Here is a 21,955-nt window from a genome sequence, read left to right on the forward strand (position 1 = left end):
GCGTGATCTCATGATTTCCTAATCACTTGCTGCTACAAGCAGAAGAGGCTTGGACAAGGCAGCTGTGCAGTCTCTCTGGTTTTTTTTTAAAAATAATTGTATTTATTTATCTTTGGCTGTGCTGGGTCTTCCTTGCTGCACAGCTTTTCTCTAGTTGTGGCAAGTTTGTTGCAGTGTGAGGGCTTCTCACTGCGGTGGCTTCTCGTTGGGGAGCATGGGCTCTAGTGCACAAGGGCTCTGTAATTGAGGTTCCTGGGTTCTAGAGACAGGCTCAGTACTTGCGGAGCATAGGCTTATTTGCTCCATAGCATGTGGGATCGTCCTGGATCAGGGATTGAACCCTGTCTTCTGCATTGGCAGGCGGATTCTTTACTACTGAGCCACCAGGGAATCTGCTGTCTTTGGCTTTTGTTCTTAAACTTTCTCTCTTCCTGGTCAATGGGTCCTGGCTATAACTAGGGCAGGAGAAGTGGGTGCTTGTGTGACTCCTCTGGGGCCTGCACGTTTCTGGCGGGGGGCTGAGCCTACAGGTTTTGCTGATTTCCTACTGCCATGGATTCCTTCTTACCTCACCTCTGGACAGGGTCTTTGGCTTCCTTAAAACTCAAGGGTGCCCATCTGTGAAGACTTGGGCAAGAGGGGGATCATGGGGAGTATGTGCGAGCCGGGGTTGGGAGGCATTATGCTGAGTTCCAGAGAATGGTTCTGGAGCTGCAGTCTCCTATCTGAGGCAGGAAAAGCAGTTCCCCCGTCCTTGACTGCATCACCTGATTTCTGTATTATCTGAATTCTGATACAGGAGAGCTTGGTTAATACAGGTGGGTGGATGGGTAAGATTGAAGAGGAAATCTTCAAAATGGCCAGAAATATAGAATTGCAGAGCGTTTGTGCCCTTCCTTGCTGTTTAGCAACTTGTGCATCCTCAGTTGTGTCCAACTCTTTGCGACCCTAGGGACCGTAGCCCACCAGGCTCCTCTGTCCATGGGATTCTCCAGGCAAGAACACAGGAGTGGGGTGCCATTTCCTTCTCCAAGGGATCTTCCCGATTTAGGAATCAAACTGATGTTCCTTGTGTCTTCTGCATTGCAGGCAGGCTTTCTTTTTTTCTTTTCTTTTTTTTTAACCACTAGCTCCACCTGGGAAGAGTTAGCACTTTGTAGCTTCCCCAAAGGAAATGTCAGAAGCCAGCAACTGGTTGCTTCGGGAGGACACTTTAACAGTCTTACCAAAGCTACAGCCCCATGTGCTGTGGCAGGTTAAGTTCTGTTCTTGTTGACCCATCAGCTGAAGTTCTTCGACTTCCTGGCTGAAACCACAACCTAGAGAACTCAGACAGCCACACCGCAAGGACACAGAGTCCCTTGGAACTCAGACTTTCTAATAACACATCTTCTTGGCAGTGCCTGGAAATTAAGTGTCCTTGTTTGTTTTACTGGAGACAGCGGGACTCCCTCCAATTTTCCTCCTCCTTAGGATGGGAGTGATTTCTTCAGCACTTGCTTTTCTGAGTATAAGAAGCTTGGAGAAAGCAGCTGTGGATTCTCTTTGGGTTCCTTTCTAGAAGCTTCCATCTTCCTAGTCAACAAGTCACATGATGTAAATATACCTGGGGCAGGGCTGTCAGGGACTTGTGTGACTCTTCTGGGTTCTGCAGGTAACTGGCTTCACCCTAACTCCAGCGGCTGTGGTAATCTGGAGAGTGACACTCAGAGGCACGTGAAAACCAGCTGCACTCTCAGCAGTCAGGGCACCCCAGGGGCAGACTCCTGTGCCTTTAACTGGGCGGAGTCTAGAATGTTTCAGGGAACCAGTTCCAGGCCTGGAGGATGTTCCTTTGCTCTGAAGTTTCCAGATAATCCAGGTCAGGGGAGGAGACTCTGTCCCTTGAGACCCCATGAAGACTTTAGAGCCATGGACGTTTGTGTAAAAGGTAGGTGAGATTCAACTTGCAGTCTTTTTTTCTGGGATAAACTTTCTTCCTGAGTTAATCTCAGAGAAAGAACACTTTGATTGACTTCTTCCCTGGAATCGAGTCTCTAACACTAGAAACTGGGATGTGCGGCTTTAGTGAAGAAAGCTTTTCTCTCTATAAAGCTGGGGGCAGTGGGGTAGAGTCATTAAGTGTAGGGACTTTGGAGCTGGGTTCCTGGCCTGGCTTTGTCACTTAATAGCTGTGTGGCAGTGGGCAAGTTCCTGAGCCTCTCTGTGCTTATTTCCTCATCTGTTAAGAGGGGAAAGTAATGCTGTACAACTACCTCACGGGTCTTACGGTAACGCGGAAATGAGTTAACGTGCATGAGGCACTCAGAACAGTGCCTGGGATGTAGTTAAGTGCTATATGAGATTTCGTTGTTGTTGTTATTTTCACTTTGAAACCAGAGGAGAACCTGAAGTAAAAGGGTGTCGTGTTCGGTAGCCTGGAGCAGTGTCTTGGCCTGGGAAGCGGGAGACCCGGTCTCTCTGATCCGGCTTCCCACGGAGTAATGGGGTGACCCTGAACCACTCAGAACTTCAGTCCCTTCACTGAAAGTGAGGTGAGATAACCCATAGATGGCCATCCATAGATGGACAAATAGAGTGTCACATACACATACAATGGACTGCTCTTCAGCCAGAAGCAGTAATGAAGTTCTGACACAGGCTACAACACGGATGAAACTTGAAGACATTATGTTACGTGAAATGCACCAGACACAAAAAGACAAGTGTTACATGATTTCACTAAATATCTAGAAAGGCTAATTCAGAGATAGAAAGTAGAACTAACATGACCAGGGGCAAAGCTGAATAGGAAATGAGTAGTTATTGCTCAGTGGTTACAGTTTCGGGTGATGAGAACGTTTCAGAAATGGATGATAGGGTTGATGATTCAACATTGTGAATGTACTCAATGCACACTTAAAAACAGTTACAACAGCAAGCTTCATGTTATATATATTTTACCACAATAAAAAACAGTCAAGCATAATAAGAAGTCAAACACAGAGAGGGAGAAGTAAGCTGACTTTGAAGGAGACAGACATGTGCTATATGAACTTTGAAACTTTTTTAATAGTCCATGAGGATATAAATATGGGTTACTAGGAAAAATATGAGGTGCTGATGGCGTCAGCGCCCCCGTCAGCCCCCAAGCCCTTTCCACCTACAGCCTGCTGTGAGGTAAAATCCCTTTTCTTCTCGCGCTTTCATGCCCTGGGTTTCCTTCAGGATGCGGCTCTGGGCCAGTCTTCCCGGGCCTCCCGCCTCCCCGCTCTGCCTGCTGCATCCTTCCCAGGGGCCTGCTGCTCTGTAACTCCATTTTCTTTCTTTCACGTGTTTGTGGCTGTCTACCACCTATGTTGTTCTCTCCTCAATAAGGAAGGATTGTGCCCTCTCCAGCTTTTGTGTTACCCCCCCCCAAATCCCTGACTCAGAATGAGTCAACAGAAGGGGTGCCTGAGGATGGTTCCTCCTTGCCACGAGGAACCACAACTATGGAAGGCCTGGTTCCATCATGTGTGACATAGGTTTTACAAACTTTTTAAATTTCTATGCTAACCTGTAACAAATACACCTTACTTTGAGACCTGGAGTGCATGCGTGTGCACACACACACAAATATATATGTAAAGTTCATGAACTTTACCATTTATTATGCATGGTTCAACCTTGAGATTTCTGATTGATTTGATTTGTGAAAAGTGCTTATAGATACACTGATTTCGTAACTCGACTGGCTCATGCGTGGGTGTGTTCACCACTGGCCACTAGGGGGAGCTGACACGCCAGGTTGCACAGATGAATGACGTGAGCTGGAGGGCTCAGAGGAAGTGGAAACAACAGTCTCAGCCTTGGCGAGGACCTCAGGATGCCTACACATCCCTTAACAAGCACCCTCACAGAGGGACCAGCAGTGCTCGCTCAGGCTTTATTTAGTTGAACAAACATCTACTTTGTTGACTTAGCTGAATGAACTTAGCTCCTGGTCCCTGTCTCATGTGGGGTGCCATTTAAATGTGTTGAGTGGGAGAACATCCCTGGTCGTCCAGTGATTAAGACTGCGCCTTCCAATGCAGGCGGTGTGGGTTTGATCCCTGGGTGGGGAGCTAAGATCCCACATGCCTCATTGATAAAAAACCAAAACATAAAACAAGCTGTGTTGTAACAAATTCAATAAAGACTTTAAAAATAGTCCACATCAAAATATCTTTAAAAAAAACTATGTGTTGTGTGCTGGTTGTTGGATTTTTGGCTTAGAACTTAGACCCCCTTCCTCCTGGGGCAACACAGAGCTCCTCTCTTCCCTTTTTTTTTTTTTTTAATAGTCTTATTTTTGGCTGTGCCAGGTCTTTGTTGCTGTACAGGCTTTTCTCTACTTGTAGAGAATGGGGGCCACTCTCTAGTTGCTGTGTGCAGGCTTCTCATTGCGGTGGCTTTTCTTGCGGAGTACGGGCGCCAGGGCACGTGGGCTTTAGGAGTTGTGGGTCTTAGAGTGCAGTCTCAAATAGTTGTGTCACAGCGGCTTGGTTACTCCACAGTGTGTGGGATCTCCCTGGATCAAGGATCGAACCCATATCTCCTGCATTGGCAGGTGGATTCTTCACCACTGAGCCACCAGGAAATCCACTCTCTTCCCTTGTTGCACAACTTCTCTTCAGATGTGTCACTGAAAGCCTTGCATGAACGCCGTGTAGACTCTGTCCCACTGAGCAGGTTCTAAACCCCACTACTGTACTCTGTGCCAGGCACCCGCCTCAGCCCTCAGCACAAGAGGCTGGTTGTGTGTGCCATTTTGATTGTGGAGAAATGAGGTCTCTAGAAATGAACTGCAGAAGTAGCAGAGCCTGGGGCTGGTGATCCTGGAGCCCATGCACAGAGAACAATCTCCAAGCATGTCAGCTGCGGTGAGGGCGCCTGGCCTGGCCTGGGTGCCCTCCCTCCCTGACACGGATGCGAGCAGACATCCATCTCAGCTCCTGCACAGCTTCCAAGTCTGCCTGAAGCCATGGGCCAACAGGCATTTCAGACTTCCTCCGGGAGCACCAGGAGCATCAAGCCTCAGCTGGTTAACCACGTCATCTTCAGTGGTTCTCACCATGTTCGACAGTTAACACAGTTCCTACCCTTGTTCTTCTTCAGTCAGGTGTGAGAAGCAGTGTTAAGGTGATGACTGCTGTGTGCTCCAGTGGGACCAGGAATGCATGCTTCAGTATTTGAGTAGATTCAGCAGTAAGTAGACAGCTTATATCCAGAGTAAGCCAGAAGGATTACAATACCATTAAGGGATTCCTTTCACCTCATTAGCAAGTGGTAGAGCTCTCCTCTCTGCCAACCGCCCCATCCCCAACCTTGACATTCACACCCCCAGCATGGTACAACCAACGTCCACACTCCGTGTTACGTGTTAGGATGGGCCAGCTGTCAAAGGGTATTTTTTTTTTTTTTGAAAGTCACTCAGTTGTGTCCGACTCTTGCAGTCCATGGAATTCCCCAGGCAAGAATACTGGAGTGGGTAGCCTATCCCTTCTCCAGTGTATCTTCACGACCCAGGAATCAAACTGGAGTCTCCTGCATTGCAGGCAGATTCTTTACCAGCTGAGTTATCAGGGAAGCCCAATCAAAGGGTATGGGTGATACCTTTTAGCGAGTGCCCAGAGACTTAGCTGGACTTATGTGGTAAGATTGCCTCAGAGCAACTCCATGGAAAAGAATTCAGAAATGATTATGGGGCTTTTCTCTGTTGGCTACAGGAAATAGCCACAGCCTGGGGTGAAAATCAAGTTTGCCAGCTAAGTGCTTAAGGGGACTCCAACACAACTCATGCCAGTCATCTCTGATTCTGCCAGGAGGAAGCCAGAGGCTGTGGAAATCAAATTCCTCTCCTGCTTTCTGATGGAGGCTCCCCAGGAAGAATAGACTAGAGCCATCTAGTTGCTCCCTCAACTGTACCTCACCCTGATCCTTCTCAAACGTTATTTACTATGGGGACTTCCCAGTGGTCCAGCGGTTGGGAGTCTGCCTTGCAGTGTGGGGGACATGGGTTTAGTCCCTGGTTGGGGAACAGGGATCCCACCTGTCATGAAGCAGCTGAGCTCATGCGCCACAAATACTGAGTCCATGTGCTCCAAAGCTCAAGAGACACAACTAGAGTCTGTATGCCACAAAGATCCTGCATGATGCAATGAAGATCTTGTGTGCCACAACTAAGACTTAGTGTAGCCAAATAAATAAATATTAAGAAAAATATTTACTACAAGCTCCCTGGGGGCTCAGACAGTAAAGAATCTGCCTGCAATGCAGGAGACCTGGATTCGATCCCTGGGTCAGGAAGATCCCCTGGAGAAGAAAATGGCAACCCACTCCAGTATTCTTGCTTGGAGAACTGCATGGACAGAGGAACCTGGTGGGCTATAGTCCATGAGGTCGCAGAGTTGGATATGGTGGAGCAACTAACACTTTCACACTTTACACAAGCTCCCAAGACTCTTTCATGACAACACTCTTCTCTTCCAGCTGCTTTTGGGCCCCTTTCCCACCCCACCAGGATTTTCAACAAGCTACCGTTTTCTGTCCACTGCTGGATGTTCAGTCACTGGATGCTCTTCGGCAAATAACTCTAGTTAGGAGCTCCCCTGTGGCGACAATCATGGTAGTGATAACGGTATGCTGAGGACTTATGTAAGGCCTCCTCTGTACAAACATTCTGAAACATCAGCCTCAAGAGAAGATGTGATTGACTACCTCCACACTTTACCGCAGGTATTTAAGGAGGGTAATGGAAGTGTATCTCTTAAGCAACCACCAAATCCTGGCCAGAACTATAATTGGGGGAGGATTTCACTATGAAAGATTTACTGCATTTTATGGTTCCGAATCCTTTACTTTTTTGTCTACAGCCAAACACACTGACATGGCTTTTCAGTTCTTCTCACAAGAGGCAGAACTTGCTTCTTCATCTCCTTGAACGTGAACTGGTCTTGTGACTTTCTGAGGCTGAAAGAATGCCACAGAAATGATGACATGCCAGTTCTGAGCCTAAGCCTCGAGGAGCCTTGTCCACTGTCCTTCTTGTGTTGCAGCCATGAGAACAAGTTTGGGCTATCCATGTGGCAGGAGGCAGGTGGAACAGACCTGAATTGCCTCAGCTGCCTGGCCAAAGCTGGCCTCCGTCAGTTGACAGAAGTGAGTGAGACTGGCCAAGAGGGGCAGGACCACCCCAGTGACCACCGGGACATGTGAGCCATACCTGTTTATTGTTGTATGCCACTGAGGCTCTGAGAGCTGTGTGTTACACGGCATTATTGTGGCCATAGGTAACTGACACACCCACTTAGAAATCAAGAGTGGGATGCACCCCTGGAAGAACTGTTAGAAGCAACTTTCACCTTCAAATAAATAGAATGGGTTCCAGTAGATTGTTTCTTCACTTGCATTGATTACCCCAAAGTGAATATCTTTCTCTGGTCTTCAATTCTAGACGGATTTAATATCCGGGTAGAAGCCAGCAAATGAGCACAAGTGAAAAGTCATTCTTCATTATTAGGCATCACATGAACAGAGGTGGAGAAGCAAAGACAAGAAAAGTGACACCTATCTATATTTTTGGAGACATCAGATAATATGTGACTTCCCTACCCATATGCGGCGGGATGTTTGTAGTGGTTAGTATTTCTCAGGTTGGCATCTACATGTAGAGGTCAGTACATACAGATTGTTGAAAAGCAATCTTTGTAAGAATTATTGGTGGGTAGTGGCAGTGCTTGGCTTCTGTAATTTCAGTGTAGATCAAAAGCACAGATACAAACCTGGCAAAGCAAAGTCATAGTCCCAAGTTCACTGTGCTCTACCGATTGTAGGATTATTGGCCTCCTGAGCTCGGGTGCCAAACTCTGACACATTAAGATAAATAGAAGTACTCTCCTACCTTTTAAAATATTACATAGACCAGAACACAGAGCAGTGTTTTTAAGATAGACACCAAGCTTCTGGCTATTTGGTTATACATATGGTCATATATTCTGACAATGACTGAGTGAGGCATATAGAGGAACTTCATTAATATTCTTTGGTCATTCAAGGCCTGTCATCAATCAATGTCACCAAGTGTTCTTTCTGAAAGTGAGTCTTGTCTCTGAGAGATTAATTTATAGGTAGGGGAGCATATAAACAAGTTTCCCCCTTTCCCAATGAAACACTGACTTCTCCTCCCTCTTACTCATCTTGATTCAGTCTCTGACCCCGGGGCTATGGACACGCACGTCATGCCTTTAGACAGGGAAGTCCCTCAAATTGGTTCCCGGTCCCAAGGGCCCCAGAGGCCATCACTCACAGATGCCTCTGTCTCTCCGACCTTGGCATAAGTGTCTAGATGACCACTGTCCTGGCTCTGTAAAGGGAAACCATTGTACGCTTCTGCCTGATGGTAGAGTAAGAACACAGAGATAGAATTCAGAAGTGGCAGCTGAGAAGACGGCAGCGTTGCACACCCGCTCCTCCCTGCCTCACTCCACTCCTCCCTGCTTCACTGGGGTTTCAGGAGGAGACCGTGACTTCTCAATGAGCATTCATGAGGGAACAAGCCAACACAGAGAGACACTCAGTGGGATTAGCATAAATAAAGATTTCTTTCTCAGCGTTATGTGTGGGTTATTATTTTCTTACAAGACTGCTGTGATTCAAGTAAAGTCTTCTGACCAAATTTTAAAACCCAATTCTGGATGAACACAGGCTTTATAAACACTCAATATTATTATACAAGCTGTAGAAACAAAGAGTTGCCACTAGATAATAGTGGCATAGCTTTGCAAAATTCCTTTTCAAATTGGGGAGCTAAAGTTCCACACATGGAACAGGCTAAAAGATTTAAATCACAGGAAAATGCAAACAAACAAAGGAAATCCCACAAAGATTAGAGAGTGCAGACACTCAGGTGTCCCATCCAGCAGGCACTGTGGCTGAGATAAGGGGAGGTCCACTTCTAACACTTCTTCCCTTGAGCAGTGGTTCTCAAAAGTGTGGTCTCCAGACCAGCAGCATCAGTATCACCTGGGAACTTCTTGGAAATGCCAGTTCCTGGGCCTCTTCCAAGACCTACTGAATCAGAAACTCCGGGTAGGGCCCAACAGTCTGTGTTGTTACGATCCCTCCTGGGGATTCTGATGTGTGATCAAGTTTGAGAAATGCAAGTTTTTAAGACACAATAAGTCTCACAAGATAGATAGGAAAGGGTTTTCCTTCCCAAAGAGATTGAGTCCTTAGTACCCAAAGACATCTCAGTAGTGGGTTACCTTCTCTCCTGTGCATCAAGGATGGTCCTGTACTGAGCATCCTTGGAAAACTAAGAAAGAGCCAAATAGTCTCCTGTGTTCTGTGATTCAGCCCCCAATGACACTGTCCCTGCTGTCCACACGTCAGCTGCTAAGCCCTTTGGCTACAGCAGCACCCTTCCTGGCAGCAATTTCAATATCAGTAAAGAAAAGCTAAGTTATGCTGTGGTAACAAATTGCGGCCTAACGTCCCTAACTTAATGTCATCAAGATTAATTGTACTGTCCATAATACACCTGTAACACAGGTCAGCACTGGACCGCTTGCTCCCTGCAGTCCCTGGGGGAGCCAGGCTGATTTACATCTGCACACTTGATTCCATGACCACCATGATGGGGAAAAAGAGGAGCTGCACACTGGCTTTGAAAGCTCCCATCAGGAACGGACACGTCATGTCATTTCCACTGATGTTTCATGGGCAAGGCAAGTCACACGGTCACGCCTACTGTCAAAAGTGGGAGGGCAGTACCCACAAAAACAACTGGAGGAACTGAAAACCATCCAAATGACTCCTGTTGCAGGTTACATGCTTGGGTCACAATACTCATTGTGCGCGAAGCTGCATACCGACATAAAAGAAGCGGCAGGGGCCTCCTTCTTCTGCCGCTTGTGTGCTCATTCTGTGCGGACGCGGTGCCTCTTTTGTGAAGCGGCAGCTAGGACCCCAGCGCTCACCATGGTGGGTGAAAAGCCCAAGGAAGGAGTCAAGGCTGAGGACAATGATCACATTAATTTGAAGGTGGTGGGGAAGGATGGTTCTGTGGTGAGTTTAAGAGGCATACATCACTTAGTAAACTAACAAAAGCCTACTGTGAACGACAGGGCTTGTCAATGAGGCAGATCAGATTCCAGTTTGACAGCCAATCAGTGAAACAGGCACAACTGCACAGCTGGAGATGGAAGATGAAGATACAATGGATGTGTTCCAGTAGCAGACAGGAGGTGTCTACTAAAAAGGGAACCTGCTACTTTACTCCAGAATTCTCTTCTCCCAGACCAAGAAGACATTCTCAATGAGAAAACTGCAATTTGGCTCCACCACATCCTGACGACTACAGTAATAGTTTCTCTCTCCTTTCATTTCCCCTTCCTCATTCCTTTATTGTACATAAAGTAACTGGTGTATGTGTACAAGCATATTTCATTTTTTAACTAAATGGCCAATGGTATGTTTTGATCGACACAAAACAGAGACGGGATGGGGAAAAATACTGATTCCGTGAAAATTCCCCCTTTTCTCCATTAGTGGGATGCTCATCAGCTCTTATCTTTATATTCCAGTAAGTTATTTTGCTCTCTGCTACTGCTGCTCTGCTAAGTCGCTTCAGTCTGTCCGACTCTGTGCGACCCCACAGACAGCAGCCCACCAGGCTCTGCCGTCCCTGGGATTCTCCAGGCAAGAACACTGGAGTGGGTTGCCATTTCCTTCTCCAATGCATGAAAGTGAAAAGTGAAAGTGAAGTCGCTCAGTTGTTCCCGACTCTTAGCGACCCCATGGACTGCAGCCTACCAGGCTCCTCTGTCCATGGATTTTCCAGGCAAGAGTGTTTAACAAAAAAAAGAACAACATAAAAATTCTTGCATACCTTGTTCGATTGGAGAATTTTAATGTTTTTCATTTATCATTGTAAAACCAAGGACAATTTTATAACTTTTTTGTATGTAGCTGATACATGTAGGGCAATCAGTCTTTAAGCAGGGATAAATTCCTCTAAAAGAAATGAATCCTAGATAGCTTTCCCTTCAAGTCAAGCATCTTTTTTAAATAAACTCATTTACAAAAAAAAAAAAACTGGCAGGAACTGGCAGGGCAGAGTTCTCAGTCTTACATTCACTATTCCTTTGTTCCTACTGACCTTCAAACAAAATCAATATCTTGGATTGGTTGGTGCAGGATTTCAAACCTGGCCTAGCGGCGCGGTGCTGTTCTGCCGTTGGGTGAGACGCGGAGGGAAGTAGAAGGCCGCCCGGGTGGGGCCAGGCGGACCCGAAATTTAAAAAAAAAAAAAAAAATCAATATCTTTTTTTCCCAAGAATATCTTAATTCATAAAATGTTTTTATTTTTTAATAAAAAATATTAAAGTTAATATACCCAAAGGAAAGTGCATAAATCATGAGTATACAGCCTGACGAACGATCATAAAGCTGACCCTAACAGGTCAGCTACATAAGGCTAGGAGCAAGCTTGCTGTCGGGGGTGCCCAGCCCCTCTCAGGCCTCTCCTTCCCCTTTCTAATGGGAACACCCCTCGGACTTCCAACACTCATTCATTCAACTCGGATTTATCAGCCAGGGACCGGAACTCTTCAGTCCTGGCAGGTGCTACAAACCCAAGCAGGAAAGCTGATCTTATCAATCTTCCTGTCAGAGGGCTGGCTTTTCCGGGGAGGGACATATTTCAGACAGGGTTTGGTGGCGTGTGTTGGGAGGAGAACTCTCTGAACTTTCTGAGACCCTTATTGATGTGTTGCCTTTATTACCTATTTAAGCACATTCAGCATTTCATAACAGAGCAGATGGAGTCAGAGCCAGAATCTCTTTGCTGCCTGACACATGAGAAGTAAGTGGCCCGCCCTGCTGGCATGAGGTCCCGGACAGCCAGTATTGAGCTGTCCCTGGAACCCCTGGGCAAAGCAGCTCCTGCCCACCTGCAGCTCAGGGGTTTTCTCTTCCTCCCCTTCATAGTGGTTCTAGGGCTGGGTTAACTGGATCTGAGTTGGGGAATGGGGAACAAATGTTTTTCCCCAGGTATAAGAATGCCATTTGGTCTTAGGAGTATTTTTTATGCAGCTTCTATTATCTGAAAGTTAGGGATATGGTGCCCATTCCCTTGCCTATGAAATCAATAGTCTTGATGGAGAGGCAGAGGACAGCTGGTTTCCTAAAATGCCAGCCCTTCCTCAAATGTCCTCAAAATTAGGCTACACCGGTATTTTGCCTTCCAGCTTCTCTACAAAATCCTTGCCAGAATTCAGGCCAGGTATCTCAGGGACACCATGACAAGTGCTGACTCACTCCATCTTTCACCCTTAAAGAGCTGATGTGACTTCCCAACTCCTCCCCATAGGAAGTAGCCAGGCCTTTGGTGGGGAGGGAGAGCAAGCCTACGCAGCTCTGGAACACTGTGACCAGCAGTTCAGCCACATCCCTTCAACAAAATGTACTTTAAATATATTTTTATGATCAGCTGGGTTCTAAATTACAGCCATGCTGAATAAGAAGAGAGTAAACATATGATTAGTAATTTCCGTATGGCAGAAAGCACCGAACAGTCTCTGGCTAAGGCCCAGGGCTCAACAAGAACTGTTTTTTCAGTAAAAAAGAATATAGAAAATGGCCTTTGTTCCAAAGTCAAAGCAACAGGCCATGACCTTCTCTTTCCTGTATGGTAATAGTCTTCCTTCACGAGGAAGTGGGGAAGGAAAGAAAAGATGAAGTTAGGAAAATGCTCCAAGAGCTGTCTGCCTGCTTAACTTCCATCACTCACTCATGTACAGAGCCACCTCCTCCTCCTATACCATAAACACAGAAAACAGATTCTGGGCAGCCCTGATCCCTGGCCGTCTGGTAATGACTATTCCAGGAGATGCAGAAACGTCACTGAACGTGGAAGAATGCCACACGAAGACTACTCACCAAAGATAAATGATTCAATGTCAGGTTTCTTGTTTGGCTATAGCTCTCCCCACCCCACCTAACTTGTTTGGAAAACAGCATATGAATAGCATCCCATAATTCAGGAATGATAACATTCTCAGTGTGGACCAGTGGCCACACTGGGGAACACCTAGGATGCTTTGGTAACAGTGCAGATTCTCAGACCTTAAGAATTGGAATGCTCAGGGTGGGGCCCAGAATTTGTATTTTCATCAGCTCCTTCAGGAAATTCTTATGCATGCTGTGAACCGATTACACAAAAGCCTAAACAAAAATAAAACTGTCTCTACTTGCAGCAGGCTCCCTGGACCCCAAAAGGACTTAAATCATTAGGATTTAAAGAAATGTTATTTCCTTTGAGGGGAAAAAAATAGCAGTTTTCTTACCTGATTCTATCTGCAAGAGCTGTTATATATCTGCAGTATTTCATTATTATTAATACAAAAGTCCGGGATAAAATTCTTCTCATTAGCATACTGGTAACTTATGGGAAGGTCCAGTACTTCATGTATTCTGGGGACTACTGCCAAGAGCAAGGCCTCCTCCCCCATAGTAAGTGCAGGATTTAGTCCGTTTAGTCATGATGGTGGAGGACAAGGGGTCAGTTTTGTTTTTTTTTCCAACACTACAGTCTCAAGTTTCCCGCTGCTTTATACCTTTTGTCTTAGGGAGGATTCCAGGTTAGTCTCCACATTTCTAGGGCAAGGATGTTCAGGGAATTGGCTGTCACTTAAAGGTTAAGGCTTCTCTTCACTTAAGCTGGACAATACACTGAGGAGTCTCCAGCCCTCTGTTGCCCTCGCTTGGGGACTGTGCCCAAGTGTCCTGCCACAAATCCCTTTATGGAATGGTGCCTCCATAAATTGCAGCTGTCCCAATGGGGGAAGTCAGGCTGGTTTTATAGTGTGCCAAGATCCCAAGATAAAAAGCATTCTAAGTGCCCAGAGCTAGCAGAGCAAACAAGGCAGAAGCCAGCATATGTTACCCAGAAGTTAGCTCCATAAATACCTCCTTCCAGATACAACAAGCACTCATTTTCTTCTGCAAAACTCAGCACAAGAAGTCAAAGGCAGCACGCAGATGTAGGAATTCATTTTCTTACGCATGGAAGGTATGAGTGCCTTCTCATATGAGTGTTCTCAAATGAAACAAAAGAAAATTCTGAGGACTGCAAACCACCTGAGATACTTCCTTGCTCAAAAGGCGTGTCATGCTGTTAAGGGGCAGAAAACTCACAGCCCCATTTCTCCTCAAACACCAACTCTTCCACTTTTAATTTATTGTCCTATTTCAGGTCTGAGGGAACTTGGGTTTGAATAACTATCTGAAATGAAATTTAGCACAGATCCCAGAGCAAGCAGGTCCATCAAGGGAGGGAAAGGGGTGCTCACGACTCCAAGCAGCTGTGCTGTCACCTTCCTGGTTCAGTGCTGCATCTCCAGTACACCCGGGCTCTCACAAATGGCACCGGTTAAGGTTTACCACCAGCAACTGTGCCAAAACACAGTTACATTTTGGCTGCCATGCTTCTTCATCTCATATGAGAATCATTCCCTTCACCTTTTACAAAGTACCTGAAAACAGGTGCTGCTAAGCCAACAGCATGCTGGAATAACGTGTGTATAGTTTCATCTTTCCTTCCTCATCCCTGCAGGTTTCAACCAGTCACCCAGCAGCTGCCCCCCAAACTAGAGTCAAGGACCAGTGCTTCCGCACCGGAGAAGAGTTAGCTTAGGAGTTAATTGTGAGGTTACCTGTCTGATGAACTGTCTGCCTAATTAGGTCTTAAGTCTGAGACTCCTGCTGTGCAACCTGAGTAATGAGCAGAGCTGGAGATGAAGTCATGTGCTTGGAGGCGTCTCCTTTTGCTGGAGCCTAAGACGAGTGGACAGGGCACTCACCCTCCGCCCATCAGCTTTCGCTGCCGCTGCTGTAAGTCAAAAGGATCAGGGAAGACAGCTGTCAGAAATGAAGCAGGGACAAGTAAAAGAGCTTAATGAAATTTTATTTTGAAAATATGGCAAGAGTCTAAGGCACTTCAAACATTTAAATACATGTAAGACCAAAGTAAATGTGACATGGGATAAAGGAATCCATAAATACATGGAGAACTACACTATGTTTCTCTAGAGGCCAATGGATAGCCAATTTCTCTAACATAATTCAACTTTCATCATTAGACACAGAATTGTGCAATTATTAATAAAAATACAGCAACATTACATGTCATTCTTCATGTCTTCAGTTACTATGGAATATAAAAGTTCAAAATACTGTGTCAATTTTATATAGATACCCTTTGTATAAAATGTCATATAATACAGCCACCTAGATAAAACCAACTCAATAGACTTCCTTTTGTTAAGTTTTATACTTTTTGAGAATCCCACCTTTTATTTTTAAAACCAGAAACCTACCAGCCCAGGCCCGATTCATTCATGATCAAAGTCATCTCAACTTCCTTATTTTAAAATAATAAAGACAAAAGGAAAATCAACAAAACCATCCTGGAATGGAGCTTTCAAAGAGCTTTCCAGTGGGTCCACATTTAGTAAATATAAATACTTGTGGAAAAGCTTTAAAAACACCATGCCAGTGAGAACTTGATACTTTTCAGCAGTGGTGGGGGTGTGGAGAGCAGGAACAGAAGTAACAGAAGTTGCCCACTCAGGTCAGGTTACAATTTCCTACAACTGTACATAACGGAGCAGAGACTCAACAGCAAGTGTGCCCTACACAGAGGGAAGATGGCCAGAAGGGAGGCGTGTGTGCCCTGCCAGAAATCTCTTGCTGGCTCAGCTCCCACTGGCAGCTCCAGCCTTCAGCCCCCGGTTTTCTGTGTTCTGTTTGCTGGTGAGCTCAGGCACAATGTACATTCAGTATCTGTCAGCCCAACAGGAACAATTAGCAGCTTAGAGGTGGCATGTAAATGGACGGCTATTTGCACACAATCAGTCAAATGACCCTCGGTGGGTGGGACCAGGAGATGTCTTCCTTCCAAGTCTAGGGGTGCCCTAGAGACCAGGAAAGGAGAAAAAAAAAAAACTGGGGGTTAGTCAGTGACCTCATGTAGATCTGTCCTCTGTGACACAGGAACTCTGTGAACACCACGCATGAGCCAGAGCGAGGAGGGCTGGCACCCCATACACGGTCCTCCAGCGGGAGCCGCTCTCAGGCCAGCAGGCTTGGCAGAGCCACCTCCAGCTGTCCTGGGAAGTCAACTTCCTGCTGAGAGGGAACCCTCAGCCCTCAGGACCACAGGCTGCTGCTCACTGTCAACTTTAAGAAAGATGCCAGGAAGGCAATGTGTATTCATGGGCTCAAGATGTGCCATTTGTATAACTCTGTCCAGACTAAACCCTTCCTGTGAGGGTGTGAGGACAAGCAGGCATCCAGCCTCAGCGGTGCTAACCATTAGCACTCCTGGCCCTCTGGGTGGGGCAAAAATGATGAATTCTTACACTCCAGACTCAAACTTTGGTTTTCAGAATCGTCATGAAACCTGCATGTCCTGTCAATTCCCCAAGGAAGGGGGCCAGCTAGTCTGGTGGCTTTCAGCCTGCGTATGAACGCCAAGTGCACAACACTGACCGGAGACGGGGCTTTGGCGAAGTTGACGTGGGCGTACAGCAGGACAGCAATGTCCTTGTGTCCGGCTTCCAGGGCTATCGAGAGTGCGGTGCTGCCATCCTGGAGACGAGATGAAAACAAACCAAGTCGGGCTTCTCAAACTTCCAGGTAGCCAAAAGCTAACAGCACCAGTCCCTCTCAACTGGGTAAGGCTCCCCAGTCTAGCTGTTTGTTCAGCTCTTTAGGAAACCTTCTGGACCTCTTAGGTGCCAAGCCTAAAGGACGTTAGGATGACAGAGGCACAACCCCTACCCTGCCCTCAGATAGGGATCAGCCCGTTGCCAGTGTCATCACCTCATGATGGTCAGTGTGTATGTCTGCACACAGGGGAGTCTCAACAAAAACAGGCTGCCCAGGAAGGGTTCTAATTCACCCATCTAGCCTACCGGCAGGGGGGCAATAGGCAAAGGCAGGGATAGAAACGTTAACTTTTTTTTCTTTTTATAATTACAAATGAGCCATCAAGCAGCGTGATGTCTGTTGATTGCCCTGCAATTTGCCAAGAATCTCTTAGCTTTCCTCTTGGGGAAGGAGTTGGTCCTGTAGCCCTAACCACCCTTGTAGAATGCTCCAAGTCACACCTACATTTAAGCACTGAATCCTGTTGCCCTGCAGGAATATATCTTATGGATATACAAGAGGAAACACTAAATATGGGAAACAAAATGTTCAGTTAGGATTCCATTAAAATGCAGGAATTTAGATGGATATAAAGATGTATCAAGACAAAAACAGTATACTAGACATCAAGTATACCTTAACCAAAAGTAATTAACAATAATAAAAAGACAAAATATGGCACAACTTATTTTCCTTTTAGTCCTGGGATAAGGATTCCCTTTTGGTCACCAGTGGCAGGGAACAATCTGTGTGTGGTTTGAGCCTTAGGGTCCTCCCTCCCACTCTGAATTCTGGGAGTTACTTTTCTTCCAGAGGCCAGCTGGATACCCTCTTGCTCCTTGAAGGATAAGGAAGTAAGCAGGGGACCAGGATTTCTGGAAGTCACTGCGGCTCGATGGCCTCTTATTACAAGATCTACAAGCTGTTCTTTGCTGAGAATAGAAGCAAAAGCAAACAATCAAGGCACATGAAACACAGACTGCTCTTAAGGAAAGAGAAGCTGGAAACTGGCCCTCCTCTGCAATGGAGCGAAGGGAATCTGGTGCAACCGCAGCTCACGTGCTCCCGGGGAGGTCACTGCAACTGCAGAGGCCAGTCAGTCCTTCCTGCCAGTGAATGCCTGTACTGACTGGCTCTTCCTGCTGGTGTGGGCCTACAAGGATCTCAAGTGTAGCGCAAAGGAGAATGTTTTCCCTCTAATCTCTTAGTGTTTGGGGCCAATGGAAGCCCTGGTTTCAACCTGTGCTCCAGAGAGATAAACTTTCAAAAAGAGAACCAACCCAGCCAGTCCTCTGGGACCTGGCCCTCTGAATCTTGTCACCACCCAAATGTTAGTTCCTGCACCATGACCTATTGGTTCTCTTCCTCTTTGGTCTGGAGACACCCAGATCAGCAGCTTTCCTCAGAATTTTTTCCAGTTTTCCAGTCAAGGGGTTATCTGGGAATGGGAAAGTTTGGGAACTGGGAGAGGAAGGAGATGAGAGTGACAATGATGGGAACAGCCCGAGAAGGAGTGGGAAAATGTGCTGAAAACAAGCCAAGACAGTCTGGATCCCCTAGCTGATGAAAGGTCACAAATTATTCACTCGGATGGGCCCCAGTGAAGGGTTTCCAAGTGGACCAGGGGCGGGGGGTGGGGCTGGTCCTCTTCTTTCAGGTCACCTGGCAGTTACCCACACCAAATTCGCTTCTGTATTATGAATCTGTTTATCTCCCTTCAGTACACTGGTTCTCGTACATGCCCATCACCTTCTTCCTTTTATAAATTTTGGAGTGAGGCCTATTTCTCTTTCTGCCCTTGGCTTCAGTTAATGGGAATATTAGTTTGTACACAGAAGATGCTGCCAAGCTGGGCTGTGAAGGGAAGTGGCCTGGATGACAACACAAATCCCTGAGGAGGATAAAGGAGGATTTGCTCTCTCCCCTGGTCAAGCAGCACTGCCTCTCCCCCAAGTCCCTGCATGTCACTGGCCTGGAGGCCCTACCAGCGAAGACAGCTTACGTTGTCCTCCAGGTGGCCATTGCAGCCTGGCTGGGCCAGCAGCAGCTTGACGATCTCCACGTGCCCGTGCTCACTGGCACACATAAGGGCGGTGGAGCCCTCGTCGTCCTGAATGTTGACATCAGCCCCGCAGGCCAGCAGGCCCTTCACCATGTCGATCCGCCCGTGACTGACTGCCAGCATGAGGGCCGTCTGTCCTGCCTGTGAGGAGAAATGACAGCAGACTTGAGAAGCACGTGGTGGGTTGGCAGGGTGTGACCCACAGTGCGGCTGTGCTGGGGGAAGGGAAGCAGGGAGAAAGATAATGGGAAAGCATTGACAGGGAATTACTTGGGGCTGGGTGGTGGCAAAAAAAAAAAAGATCAAAGGCAAACCACTTCAGTATTCTTGCCTTGAGAACCCCATGAACAGTATGAAAAGGCAAAATGATAGGATACTGAAAGAGAAACTCCCCAGGTCAGTAGGTGCCCAATATGCTACTGGAGATCAGTGGAGAAATAACTACAGAAAGAATGAAGGGATGGAGCCAAAGCAAAAACAATACCCAGCTGTGGATGTGACTGGTGATAGAAGCAAGGTCTGATGCTGTAAAGAGCAATAGTGCATAGGAACCTGGAATGTCAGGTCCATGAATCAAGGCAAATTGGAAGTGGTCAAACAAGAGATGGCAAGAGGGAATGTTGATATTCTAGGAATCAGCGAACTGAAATGGACTGGAATGGGTGAATTTAACTCAGATGACCATTATACCTACTACTGCGGGCAGGAATCCCTCAGAAGAAATGGAGTAGCCATCATGGTCAACAAAAGAGTCCGAAATGCAGTACTTGGACGCAATCTCAAAAACAACAGAATGATCTCTGTTCGTTTCCTAGGCAAACCATTCAGTATCACAGTAATCCAAGTCTATGCCCCAACCAGTAATGCTGAAGAAGCTGAAGTTGAACGGTTCTATGAAGACCTACAAGACCTTTTAGAACTAACACCCAAAAAAGATGTCCTTTTCATTATAGGGGATTGGAATGCAAAAGTAGGAAGTCAAGAAACACCTGGAGTAACAGGCAAATTTGGCCTTGGAATACGGAATGAAGCAGGGCAAAGACTAACAGAGTTTTGCCAAGAAAATGCACTGGTCATAGTAAACACTGTCTTCCAACAACACAAGAGAAGACTCTATACATGGACATCACCAGATGGTCAACACGGAAATCAGACTGATTATATTCTTTGCAGCCAAAGATGGAGAAGCTCTATACAGTCAGCAAAAACAAGACCAGGAGCTGACTGTGGCTCAGACTATGAACTCCTGATTGCCAAATTCAGACTTAAATTGAAGAAAGTAGGGAAAACCACCAGACCATTCAGGTATGACCTAAATCAAATCCCTTATGATTATACAGTGGAAGTAAGAAATAGATTTAAGGGCCTAGATCTGATAGACAGAGTACCTGATGAACTATGGAATGAAGTTCGTGACATTGTACAGGAGACAGGGATCAAGACCATTCCCATGGAAAAGAAATGCAAAAAAGCAAAATGGCTGTCTGGGGAGGCCTTACAAATAGCTGTGAAAAGAAGAGAAACAAAAAGCAAAGGAGAAAAGGAAAGACATAAACATCTGAATGCAGAGTTCCAAAGAATAGCAAGAAGAGATAAGAAAGCCTTCTTCAGCGATCAATGCAAAGAAATAGAGGAAAACAACAGAATGGGAAAGACTAGGGATCTCTTCAAGAAAATCAGAGATACCAAAGGAACATTTCATGCAAAGATGGGCTCGATAAAGGACAGAAATGGTATGGACCTAACAGAAGCAGAAGATACTAAGAAGAGATGGCAAGAATACACAGAAGAACTGTACCAAAAAGATCTTCACGACCCAGATAATCACGATGGTGTGATCACTGACCTAGAGCCAGACATCCTGGAAGTCAAGTGGGCCTTAGAAAGCATCACTACGAACAAAGCTAGTGGAGGTGATGGAATTCCAGTTGAGCTATTTCAAATCCTGAAAGATGATGCTGTGAAAGTGCTGCACTCAAAATGCCAGCAAATTTGGAAAACTCAGCAGTGGCCACAGGAATGGAAAAGGTCAGTTTCCATTCCAATCTCAAAGAAAGGCAATGCCAAAGAATGCTCAAACTACCGCACAATTGCACTCATCTCACACGCTAGTAAAGTAATGCTCAAAATTCTCCAAGCCAGGCTTCAGCAATATGTGAACCGTGAACTTCCTGATGTTCAAGCTGGTTTTAGAAAAGGCAGAGGAACCAGAGATCAAATTGCCAACATTCGCTGGATCATGGAAAAAGCAAGAGAGTTCCAGAAAAACATCTATTTCTGCTTTACTGACTATGCCAAAACCTTTGACTGTGCGGATCACAATAAACTGTGGAAAATTCTGAAAGAGATGGGAATACCAGACCACCTGACCTGCCTCTTGAGAAATTTGTATGCAGGTCAGGAAGCAACAGTTAGAACTGGACATGGAACAACAGACTGGTTCCAAATAGGAAAAGGAGTTCGTCAAGGCTGTATATTGTCACCCTGTTTATTTAACTTATATGCAGAGTACATCATGAGAAACGCTGGACTGCAAGAAACACAAGCTGGAATCAAGATTGCCGGGAGAAATATCAATAACCTCAGATATGCAGATGACACCACCCTTATGGCAGAAAGTGAAGAGGAACTCAAAAGCCTCTTGATGAAAGTGAAAGTGGAGAGTGAAAAAGTTGGCTTAAAGCTCAACATTCAGAAAACAAAGATCATGGCATCCGGTCCCATCACTTTATGGGAAATAGATGGGGAAACAGTGGAAACAGTGTCAGACTTTGTTTTTGGGGGCTCCAACATCACTGCATATGGTGACTGCAGCCATGAAATTAAAAGATGCTTACTCCTTGGAAGGAAAGTTATGACCAACCTAGATAGCATATTCAAAAGCAGAGACATTACTTTGCCAACAAAGGTTCGTCTAGTCAAGGCTATGGTTTTTCCTGTGGTCATGTATGGATGTGAGAGTTGGACTGTGAAGAAAGCTGAGCGCCGAAGAACTGATGCTTTTGAACTGTGGTGTTGGAGAAGACTCTTGAGAATCCCTTGGACTGCAAGGAGATCCAACCAGTCCATTCTGAAGGAGATCAGCCCTGGGATTTCTTTGGAAGGAATGATGCTAAAGCTGAAACTCCAGTACTTTGGCCACCTCATGCGAAGAGTTGACTCACTGGAAAAGACTCTGAT

General features: G+C 46.1%; 1 protein-coding gene and 1 pseudogene across 20 annotated transcripts in view; one reads left to right on the top strand and one right to left on the bottom strand.

Annotated features, from left to right (window-relative positions):
- The first annotated feature begins 384 nt into the window (after positions 1–384).
- Positions 385–10,258, top strand: LOC101906315 (small ubiquitin-related modifier 2-like; annotated as a pseudogene).
- Positions 10,259–14,947: 4,689 nt separating this feature from the next.
- Positions 14,948–21,955, bottom strand: part of KANK1 (KN motif and ankyrin repeat domains 1) — a 217,994-nt gene continuing 210,986 nt past the window's right edge. For all 20 annotated transcript variants that reach the window (XM_024996142.2, XM_010807860.4, XM_002689629.7 and 17 more), the window contains 3 exons: positions 18,716–18,916; positions 16,555–16,653; positions 14,948–15,977 (listed from right to left, as the gene is read on the bottom strand). In XM_024996142.2, coding sequence (XP_024851910.1) covers positions 15,915–15,977; positions 16,555–16,653; positions 18,716–18,916 — 363 coding nt within the window. In that variant the 3' untranslated portion in view covers positions 14,948–15,914. The remainder of the gene's footprint in view (positions 15,978–16,554; positions 16,654–18,715; positions 18,917–21,955) is intronic.

Source organism: Bos taurus, chromosome 8 (genome assembly GCF_002263795.3).
Source record: "Bos taurus isolate L1 Dominette 01449 registration number 42190680 breed Hereford chromosome 8, ARS-UCD2.0, whole genome shotgun sequence".
In the NCBI taxonomy this organism is placed as follows: Eukaryota; Metazoa; Chordata; class Mammalia; order Artiodactyla; family Bovidae; genus Bos; species Bos taurus.